This window comes from Belonocnema kinseyi, chromosome 6 (assembly GCF_010883055.1).
Source record: "Belonocnema kinseyi isolate 2016_QV_RU_SX_M_011 chromosome 6, B_treatae_v1, whole genome shotgun sequence".
Taxonomy (NCBI): domain Eukaryota; kingdom Metazoa; phylum Arthropoda; class Insecta; order Hymenoptera; family Cynipidae; genus Belonocnema; species Belonocnema kinseyi.
This window is the reverse complement of record NC_046662.1, coordinates 49485525-49495908: the sequence shown is the minus strand read 5'-3', so window position 1 is coordinate 49495908 and position 10384 is coordinate 49485525. Positions and strand designations below refer to the sequence as shown.

The window sequence follows — 10384 nt, the reverse complement described above, 5'->3', positions numbered from 1 at the left end:
TTTCACCTCATTCTTGAGAAAGTTTAACAAACTTTTTGAATTTATTTGATGTGTCGAAAAAGTATAATTTTTTTATTGTCCATAATTTAAAAAAATCTTAGGATAAACTCAAGTTAGTTTAAAAAAATATTTAGAACTTTTTGAAATGATTGCAAGAAATTAAAAAAAGTTTGGTAAATTTGCGGAAATCTTTCGAAGTTTCAAAATATTTTTTATCTCTTTAAAAGTTCTTTAATTTCTAAATATCTTTTAAACTGATATTATTATATAAATATTAAAAACTATTTCGGGATTTTTTGATATCGTTTCGAACTTCTAAATATATTTGAAAATTATTCCAGTTTTTCCAAATTATTAAATTAAAATCTTCCAGATTCTGTTTTGATAATTTTGAAAATTAAAAACATCAATTCAAAAGATAATTAGAAGTCTTAGATATTTGAGAAAAAGATTTTAAAATTTCAGCAAAAAAATTGAAAAAGATTTCGAAATATTTCAAATTATTTCCTAAAATTTCGATAAAGAATGTGAACCATTTCTAAGAAAAAATTGAAAATTTTTTTAAATATTGTAAAATTTTATAAAAATGTTTAAAAAATTAATTTTAACGAAATATTATAGAACAAAAATTCTGAATACTTAGAAGGTTTAAACGTTCTGAAAATGTAGTAAAATGGTGTAAATGTGCGAAAGTCTTACAAATTTAACATTTTTTATTAAATTAAATTAAATTTCTCAAATTTCAAAGTTTTTTAAGAAGTTTGGAATTCATCAAGAGAATAAGAAACTTTCTTAAGATCCCTTGGAAAATTTGTAATTACTTTTTATTTTGGAAAGTAAGGTTTAAAAAAAAATCTAAGTGTATATCAAGATGTTTCAGAAGATTTTTGAAAATGTCAAACAAAAGTATTTTTTATTTTGAAACATTGAAAAAAATTTAGGAATAAGTTCAGTCATCTCAGAAGATATTTAAGAATTGAAAGACTTTTGAAGAAATTATAGATATTCTAAGACTTTAAAAGAATTCCAATTCATTAAATATTTTTAAATTTATTTAAAACGTAAAGTCCTATATATCTTTAAAACTGACTGGAGTTTTTCCTATAAATTTGTTAAATTTTGTCAAATAAAAAATTTAGTTTTTACGATACATCGGAAATCTTCAAAAATCTTTTTGAATTTCCTCAAGAATCATAGACAAATTGTATTTATAGATTCTTAAAAAACATTAACATTTGAACCTTAAAAAGAAATAGTTATTTGATTTTTTAAATAATTTGTATTAAAAATGGTTTTCTCCTAGAATTATAGCTTGGTTCCAATTTTTGTTTTTTCTTGCCAGAAAATATTCTATCGCAAAAATTCAACTAATTTGTATAGAGTTTGTCTTTTTGATTTCAAATTTAATCTGGTTTGGTTCAGAATCCCACCTTTTTGTTTTAAATTCGTTTTTTTCAGATGACTGCAACTTTTTTTGATTTCGAATAAAAATATTAACAGTGTTAAAAGTTTTTTTTTTAAATCGTCAACTTAGTAAAAAAATTAACTGTTTAGTTAACAATGTAACTATTTGTTTTTTTTTGTTTTGAAAAATCAATTAATTTTTTAAAAGTTGAGCTATTCTTTCACAACGAAACTTTTTGTAGATTAACAAACCCACCTTTTTTTGTTAAAAATGCATGTAGTTGAAAATTAATCTCCTTTTTGTGGAAGATTTAATTACTTCGTTAAAATTTCAATTTCTTTGTTGAGGGTTCATAATTTCATTTAAAAAGTCCTCTTCGGTTGACAATGTATTTTTTTTTTAATTCGTATTTCTGATAAAAAATTTAGATTTTTGGTATAAAATAATTCTATTTAACTGGAAATTTATATTCTCAGGTCAAGTAATTGAACAGATTTTTTTTCGAAAATTTGTCTTTTGTGTAAAAATTTGATTTTTTTTTTATTAAAAATGGAACTGGTAAAAATCAATTTTGATAGTTAAAAAAACAACTATTTTGTTACAAATTGGTCTTTTTTGGAATAATTCAACTTTGTTAACTTTTTAATTAAAAACTTTTTTGTTTGAAATATCAATTATGTATTACATTTTTAGATGAGGATTTATCTACTTTGGTACAAAATTTTAATATTTGGTTGAAAATGTACTTTTTTTGTTAACATTTTGAAGTGACATCTGACATCTTTAAAAATGTTTTTGAATGACTTTGAGTGGTTTTTCAGTTTTTTCATATACTAAAAAATATTTAGCATCTCTGCACTATCAATTTTGGAAATAAAAATGTCCAAATAAGCAATTTCATGCCATGATAAAATCTATTTCCAAATGTTTGATTGAAAACAAGTTTAAAAAATGTTCTATTCACATAATTTCACATGAGAGTTTAATCAATAAGCATTTCAATCTATAACAAAAATATGTGAAAAAAGTCGATTTTTATGATAATTGGTCACCATTGACAAGTAATGTTTTGGCAAATCATCACAATCTTCATTTTTTATGTTAGTGTTTTTCCACTAAAATTGTAATAAAATATGAAAATTTTGTATCAATTTTAATTTTTAATTTAATTTTAAAAAATGTTTAAGAATAAAAATATTTAATTAGTTAATCTGTGTTTAAGGTATTAAAATGATTCAACTCTGAAAAAAGACGTGCAGATTCGATGAATATCGGCGATGTCAGCTTTTATATATGTACGATGTATATGTACACAGTTTACAAATCAAAATTTCGAAAAAAATGAGTCTATTAATAAGAAGTTGAAGCCTTCCCTTCATTGGTGGATGTTGAATATTGTATAGTTTATATTTTAAATTAATACAAATTTCGATGATAAAGCAATTACTTCCATCAAATAATTTTTGAAGAACAAGAAAAAATCTGCATCGGCCAGGGTTCGAACCGCGAACGCCAGTATCCAATTACCAGTTACGCAACCGAGACATTAGCAGATATTTCTTTTGGGGAATACTTTTTCTTCTTTTACAAACATTATTTTTCTAAAGTGATCGTTTTAACATTAAAATTTATAAAAAATAAATATTTTCCAATCATCTTCCAAAAATAATTCTGATTAAAACTCACGCTGATCAAAAATGTATTGATTTTGAAAAAAAAAATTTTCAGCCAATGCTCGGGGAAACAAAACGATGCGGAATTGCTGGCGGTGATGAGGGTGATGGCGAAGTCGAGTTTTACAGACTACGCTCATTTTCAATAACGGCCAATGGAGTTTTCAACCTCGGCGACTCTTTGAAAAGTCGACATAGCAGAAGTATTAATAGTGTCACGTCTTCTGGTACCAGTTGCAGTAGCATAAGAGATGCCAGACTTCTTAGGTAATAAAATAATTTTTTATAAAAATTAAAAATTTTATATAACTATTTAATTCTTAAATTTATTTATTATTATTATGATTATCATTATTATACTATTGGGCCATTTGCCTTTCGAGTTAAGCCTAATCTAGAAATTCCGTGTAATTTATTTAAATAACAAATTTTTTCCACAACACTGCCCTGACCCAGGCTGCTGATCAATCTCTCTAGCGATCAGCCCAGGTAAAGAGCTTTACAAAGTCATCCTGAAAAGCTTCACATTCGAACACATTAGTATCCAAGATCTTTTGTTACATGCGTCGTTTACTCTACTGAGTCCCTTTTTATAAATTATTTGTCGGCACACTTTCCTGTCCTGGCATACCTTTTTAACTTTTTTCACGTCCATGCATTTTCTCATAAAAGCTCTTCTGTTTCTATGGCTTCTTTTTTGAAGCTCATAAAAATACAGTTTAAACCAGATTTTTGAGAAAATTTCATTCGATTTTTTTTAAATTTCAGATATTATAAATGAAAATATCGACAGGATAGGGAGCCACATCAGGATGTTTTTTTTATCACATAATTGATAATTCATCTAAAAAAGATTCTAATTTTTATTTTAAAAACAATTGAATTAATCCAAAAAAAGGCAAATTTTCAATCAAACAGTTTAATCCTAGACCAAAAAAGATTAATTCAGAAGATGAATTTTTAACAAAACAGTTTAATTTGCAACTGAAAATGAGTTTTCAGTCAGAAATGAATAAATAATTCAAATAAATTATACTTTGAGGGCAAAAGTAATTTTAAATACAAAATAAAAGCTTTTATTTAAATTCTTAAACTATATGTTTATTAGCTTTTAAATTTTTAGGAATATCATTCTCCTTAATTCGCTACAATTTTTTTTTAAATTCAAGATTATAGACATTTTTAATCAAAATTGCAACAAAAAAAGTTCATTTTAATCCATATAGTTAAATTCTTAACAAAAGAAGATGAATCCAAAAAAACAGTTGGATTCATCTATAAAGACGAATTTTAAAGAAAATATTTGAATTTTCAACTAAAAAAGATTTTTTAGTGAAGAAAGAACAAAATTTTCACTTTAATTATAATTTAAAGGGAAAAATTATTTATAATGAAAATTGAAAATTTCGAATAAGTATTTCTTCCTTTCAGTTTATATATTAAAAAACATTTGATAAATTTTTGGAAATCAAAGTTTTAAAAATATTGTTATCTTCCACATTTTTTTCGACATTTTTAGAAATCTTGTCTAATGTTTTCGTATCTTTTTAATTCTGCATAAAAATTTAATTTTCAAAATAAATTATTTAAGAATTTTCCTACGAATTTTTACAATAAGTTTTTGTTTTCTTCAAACTGCTCAAAACCTTTGAAAATCGTACAATTTTTTTTCTAAATCATTAAAAATATACTTTTTTATTCAAAATTGTTGAAATATTTTCAAATTTCAAATGATGATTTTTTTAACTTCTAAACCTTCCTAATTCCTGAATCTCTTTTAAATGCTCCAGACTCTGCTTTGGCAGTTTCGAAATGTTTTGAAAATTTTCAAAATCTTTTAAAATTTTCTCCCAGAATCAACTTTTATAAATACAAAAATCAATTTAATTTTTCACAGAAATCTTTTTAAAAAATTTGTCATTGCCAAGGACGCTTTCAAGATCCTTAAAAAGCGTGGAAATTTTATTTTCAATTCTGCAAAATTCTACATTTTTAAAAACTATTTTTTAAATCTTTTCAATTTTTAACATATTTTGAATTTTTTTAAAACTTCTAAATGACTTAAACTTACACTTAATTTTTCTCTAAGATTTTGCAATATTGTAAACTGAAGAATTTACCTTTTGTTCACATTCTTTTTTGAAATTTCAAAAAAATTGTAAAACTTATTTTTTTCAAATCTGCAAAAATCCATATTTTCATTCAAATTAGTTGAAATCTTCTCAAAATTCAAATTATTTTATTTTTTTATATTTATGAAGCTTCTAAATATCTTTTGAAATAATTCACTTTTCATAAATTTGGTAAAGCCTTGCAAAATAAAAAATCATCTTCAAATGTAAGTCAGTTTAAAAGATATTAAATTAAAAGTCAATTTAAATGTTCCCTTAAATATGAAGACGCAAATTGTATTATCTTAGGCCTTTCAAACACAAATTTTATCAAAATCTTCTTAAATCTTAAATTATTTTTGAATCTTTTTAAAACTTCTGAAACTTTCAAATATATTTTAAAGTAACCCAAAGTTTTTACTAATATTTTTTTAATTCTGCAAAAATTAAAATAGGTGATTTAAAATCTTCCAGATTCTTTATCGAGATATTTAAAATCTTGAAACTTGAAATTATTCTTGTATAATGAAACTTAAATGCTTTTATATTTTGCCAGAAATCTTATTGTCGTAACAAGTATTTTTTAAAATCAATTTTCTAATTTTATTCTTTTTTTGCTTTTCTTAAAATAATTTTTTTTCATAATTTCTATTTTCCGATCTCTTCGACAAAAGTTTACAAATTACAGTGCAGTAGCATAATGTTAAGAACAGAACTATTTTCTAATATTAAAACACATTTAGAATTAAAAAGTTCTTTTTGATCAATAATGCTTAAAAATAATTTAGAACAATTTTTTTACAATTTACAAATAAAAATCCATATTTAAAAAAATTGAATTTAGGCCAGTAGACAAAAAAAAAATTGACACAGAATTATTTAATACATTTATCTGGTCAAAAGTGGTCAAATTTAATTCAAATTTCTTAGATTTTAACATAAAAAATATAAATATTCGAATGCTAAAAAAATAATCTCACAAGTATAAGAAATTACGTCGGAATTCAACTCGTAAGGGTCGTGAAGAAATTAATCTTATTTCTCCGTAGTTTAGTGGGAAAGAGCATCAAACCGGGAATCTGAAGGACCTGGGTTCGAATCCCAGCGGAGGTTGATATCACTTTGTCACCATTTATAAATTAAAATCAATATTCAAGAAATGTTTATTTCAGACAAATTTATTATTAAAAACCACGTATAATTCACAATCCAAATTTTATTACAGAAAGAACACGAGAATTGGGAAGCAGTTTTTGAAAAGTGCTCAAATTTTCCAAAATGGCTCGAAGTACATAATAATTCAGAATAATAACCGTGTAAATAGTGATAAAGTATTTTCGTGCCGAGCATACTGAATCTATTTGAGGGAAACCACCCTATTAATTTTTGATATCGCACAGAGTCAGATGGGTGAAAATAGGGGTGCACACTATGAAAACGTACAACATATGCAGGGGTGGCGAAAACATCGACCCACTATAGAAATATGTAAATTTTTCTTTTCATGTCAGACACTTTTCCTTTCAACTAAAAAATTTATTCATCATTAATAAATCAATTGATTGTTAATACTAACTATATTATTTTCAAAGTCACATAAATACAAATTTAAAATTTAAAGCTTTCATTCCTGAAATAATGTAGAATTGAAATATTGTACACTGGGCTACAAAATAAAAGCACTTATAATATTGGAACTCTTTTAAATTTAAATATATTTAAAATTAAAATTTTATATTTATTTATTTTCAGAAAATAAAATTTCTAAGGATTTTAACTATTTTGGGAATTTTGCAAAGCTTCTGAACATTTTAAAGAATTTTGAAAAATTTGTAAGTTTTTGTGGTAGTCTTCAGGTTCGAGTTCTGCGAAATTCAAATTTAAAGTATGAAAAATAGTCTTCGTTATAAAAATTATTAATCAAAGTTTATAGATCATTCGTTAAATATAATCAAAGTGTCAGTCATTCAGTTTGAAAAGAAAAAATTTACGGAAAAAAACATTTCAAAGTAAATGTTTTTTAAATTTTTTCAGTGAAAGCTAAGAAAGGACATTTTCAAATTAAAAAACCAACTTTTTTGAAGACAAATTGTCTTCTTTTTTTGTTGTACTTAAATTTAAAAATCTTCGATTCAAATGCTATCAATTGAAATTTATTCTGTTTGGTTGCAAATTTAACTAATTTGTTCAAAATTTGTCTTTTATTTATTTTATTTTTATTTTATGTTAAATCTGATTTTTTTCACTTGATTAATCAAATGTTTTGTTGAAAATTCGTCTGGTTAGGTTGAATTTAAAAGCTTTTGATTAAGATTATTTTTTTATTGAAAATATAAACTTTTACATTTTTCTTTATTTTTTAATCATCACTTTAGTTTGAAATGTACTACTTTTGTGAAAATCAGTTGTTTACATTGAAAATTGATTAACTGGAAATTTAATGGTCCATTTTTTCTCAAAAGTTCTCATCTTTCAGTTTAAGAATGAACCAGTTGGATGAAAATACGTCACTTTTAGTTGAAAATTAATCTTGATGTTTGAAAATTAATCTTGTTGGTTGAAAAATAACTTTTTGGTAGAAAATTGAACTATTTTATAGAAATCCGTTTTCCTTTTCTTAAAATTAATCTTTTTTGTTGAAAATTCAACCATAGTTTTAAAAATTGACTTTTTTTCAATTATTCTTGTTTGTAAATTGATTTATTTTGGAAAAAATTCGTTTCTTTCATTAAAAATTAGTTAGTTTGTTAAAAAGGTATCTAATTAGTAAAGTTTTTTTCAATTAATTTTTGAACTGAAAAATTAAATAATTCATTTAAAATTCTTTTTTGATTTGAATATCAACTAAACAACTTTTTTTTTTAAATTCATAATTTATAGTTCAAAATTATACTACTTTTTTAATGTGATTTTTATGGTCGATGATTTATTAATTTAGGTTCAATTTTAAACTTATGGTTAAAAGTTAAATTATTTTATTGACATTTTTGTTTTTTTATTTGTTGCAAATTGATTCTCTTCACCGAAAATTTAAATGTTCCATTTTTGGTTGAAAATTTTTTTCTTTTTTAGTTGGAAATTTACTTTTTTTTGTTGCAAAAATTAAACTATATTGTTGAGATTTTAATTTTTCTTACTGAAAATTTCAATATTCCATATTTGGTTGAAAATTTATTTTTTTATTTGAAACTTTAAAAACTCTGGGAAAAATTCATTTTCTTTTCGTAAAAAAATTTAAATTCTTTAGTTAGAACTTTAAATATTCGGTTATAAATTTAAGTATTTAATTGAAAATTTGTCTTTATTGATGCAAACTCCTGTTAAAAAAAAACAGAATCCATCGAACAAATTTGGACCACAAGGAACAAACAAGAAAAGCTCCTATTGTAATTCGGAAAAAAAATAATTTTTGGACAAAAATGAAAAAGAGGAAAGTAAAATGAGAATTTTAAATTGCATTTTAATATAATTTAAATTTCTTAAATTTTGATTTGTCTTTATGGTAGAAACTCAATCTGCATGCTTGAAAACTCATCTTCTTGGTTGAAGATTGAACTTTTTCATTTTTTGTTGAAAATTTATCTTTATAAGTTGAAAGTTCTACTATTTGGTAAAATTGAAGAATTTTATTGAAATACGTACTTTTAATTTTTTCGATAGACAATACTGTTTATAAAAGTCGGAACTACGTAAGTAAAAGTGACCAGAATAGATTTTTAGTGATTTTCAGGGGATTAAAAAAAATGTACAAATTTACAAATATCATAAATGATTTTTTAAAGATTTCCGAGGATTTCAGTAATTTTGAGTGATTTAAAATACTTTTAATTAGGCGTTTTAATAATTTTAATGGATTTCAACGAATTTATTCACAAGAATTGAGGGATTTTAAAAGATTTAATGGGTATTTTCAAATACTCCTAAGAATTTTCAAGCCCCGAAAAGTTTAAAGATATTTTATAAGATTTCACAGAAATTGAAACATTTCAAGGAATTTCCAAGGATTCCAAAAACAATTATAAAAGTTTTTAAAAATTTGAAGAATTTTTCAACAAGTCTAATGATTTTAAGTAATTCAAACAATTTTATGCGTTTTTAAAGAATTTCCTAGAATTTTAGAACATTAGAAAGGTCATATTTTTAACCAAAGATATGAATTTTTTAATGAAATAATAAATCACAAAAAATTGTTAATAAAAGTTCAATGCCTAATGTTTGACAAATTTTTCTATTAAAATAATACATTTTCAACCAAAACTAAAATATTTAAATTTCCATTTAAAAAAATGGATTTCTATCCAAAAATGGCACAAGTTTTCTTCAAAATAGTTCAATTGAAACCCAAAAAATTAATTTTAACTAAAGTAGTTTGACTTCAACCCAGTAGTTGAATTTTTGACCAAAAAAGATAATTTCAGATCATATATTTGAAATTTTTTAATGAGAAAATGATTTTTCACCCAAGAAAATTTATTTTCTACCAAAAAGACGAATTTTTAATAAAATATATGATTATCATCAAAAAAGTAATTTTTCTACCAATCTGTTAAGTTAAAAAAATAAATACTTTAATTTTGAACCGAATAGTTGAATTTTGAACAAAAGAGTACATTTTCGAGCAATTATTCGAATTTTTACGAAACTGCTACCAAAACCTTAATTCAGCCAAAAGCGGGATTATCATATTTTCATTTCAGAAAGTTAATCCTAAAAAAACAATTATTAAGAAAATAGTTCGATTTTCAACTAAAGAGATGAATTTTTAAATTAAACGTTTATTCTTTAAAAAAACAAAATGAATTTGCAACAAAATAGTTCAGGGTTCAACCCCAAATTTTTTAACTTTTAACAAAAAACATTAATTTCCTACCCAAAAAGAAAAATTATCAACAAAACAGTGGGGTTTTATAGTTAAAAAGTTGTGCCAAAAAGAAGCATTTTCTGCTATAAATTGTTTTGTAACAAAATAGTTAAAATTTCAACAAAGTATTTGAATTTTCAAACAAAAAAATTAAATCTTTACATTTTTAACAAAAAAACTAATTTTTCACCAAAACAAAATCGAATTTTCGATAAAATATATAAATTTTTAACTTGAAAATATAATTTTTTATAAAAAGAGTACCTTTTCTATCATGTTCTTCAAATTTTAAATGAATAGTTTAATTTTTTATTAAAGAATTGATTTTTCTGCT

At 23.2% G+C, this 10384-nt stretch overlaps 1 protein-coding gene across 1 annotated transcript in view; it reads left to right on the top strand.

Moving 5' to 3' along the window:
- The window catches only part of LOC117175374 (GTP-binding protein RAD-like), a 256115-nt gene that overhangs the window by 126770 nt on the left and 118961 nt on the right, over positions 1 to 10384 (top strand). Inside the window, exon 4 of the mRNA XM_033365083.1 lies at positions 3134 to 3345. Within this exon, the coding sequence (XP_033220974.1) occupies positions 3134 to 3345 (212 nt within the window). The remainder of the gene's footprint in view (positions 1 to 3133; positions 3346 to 10384) is intronic.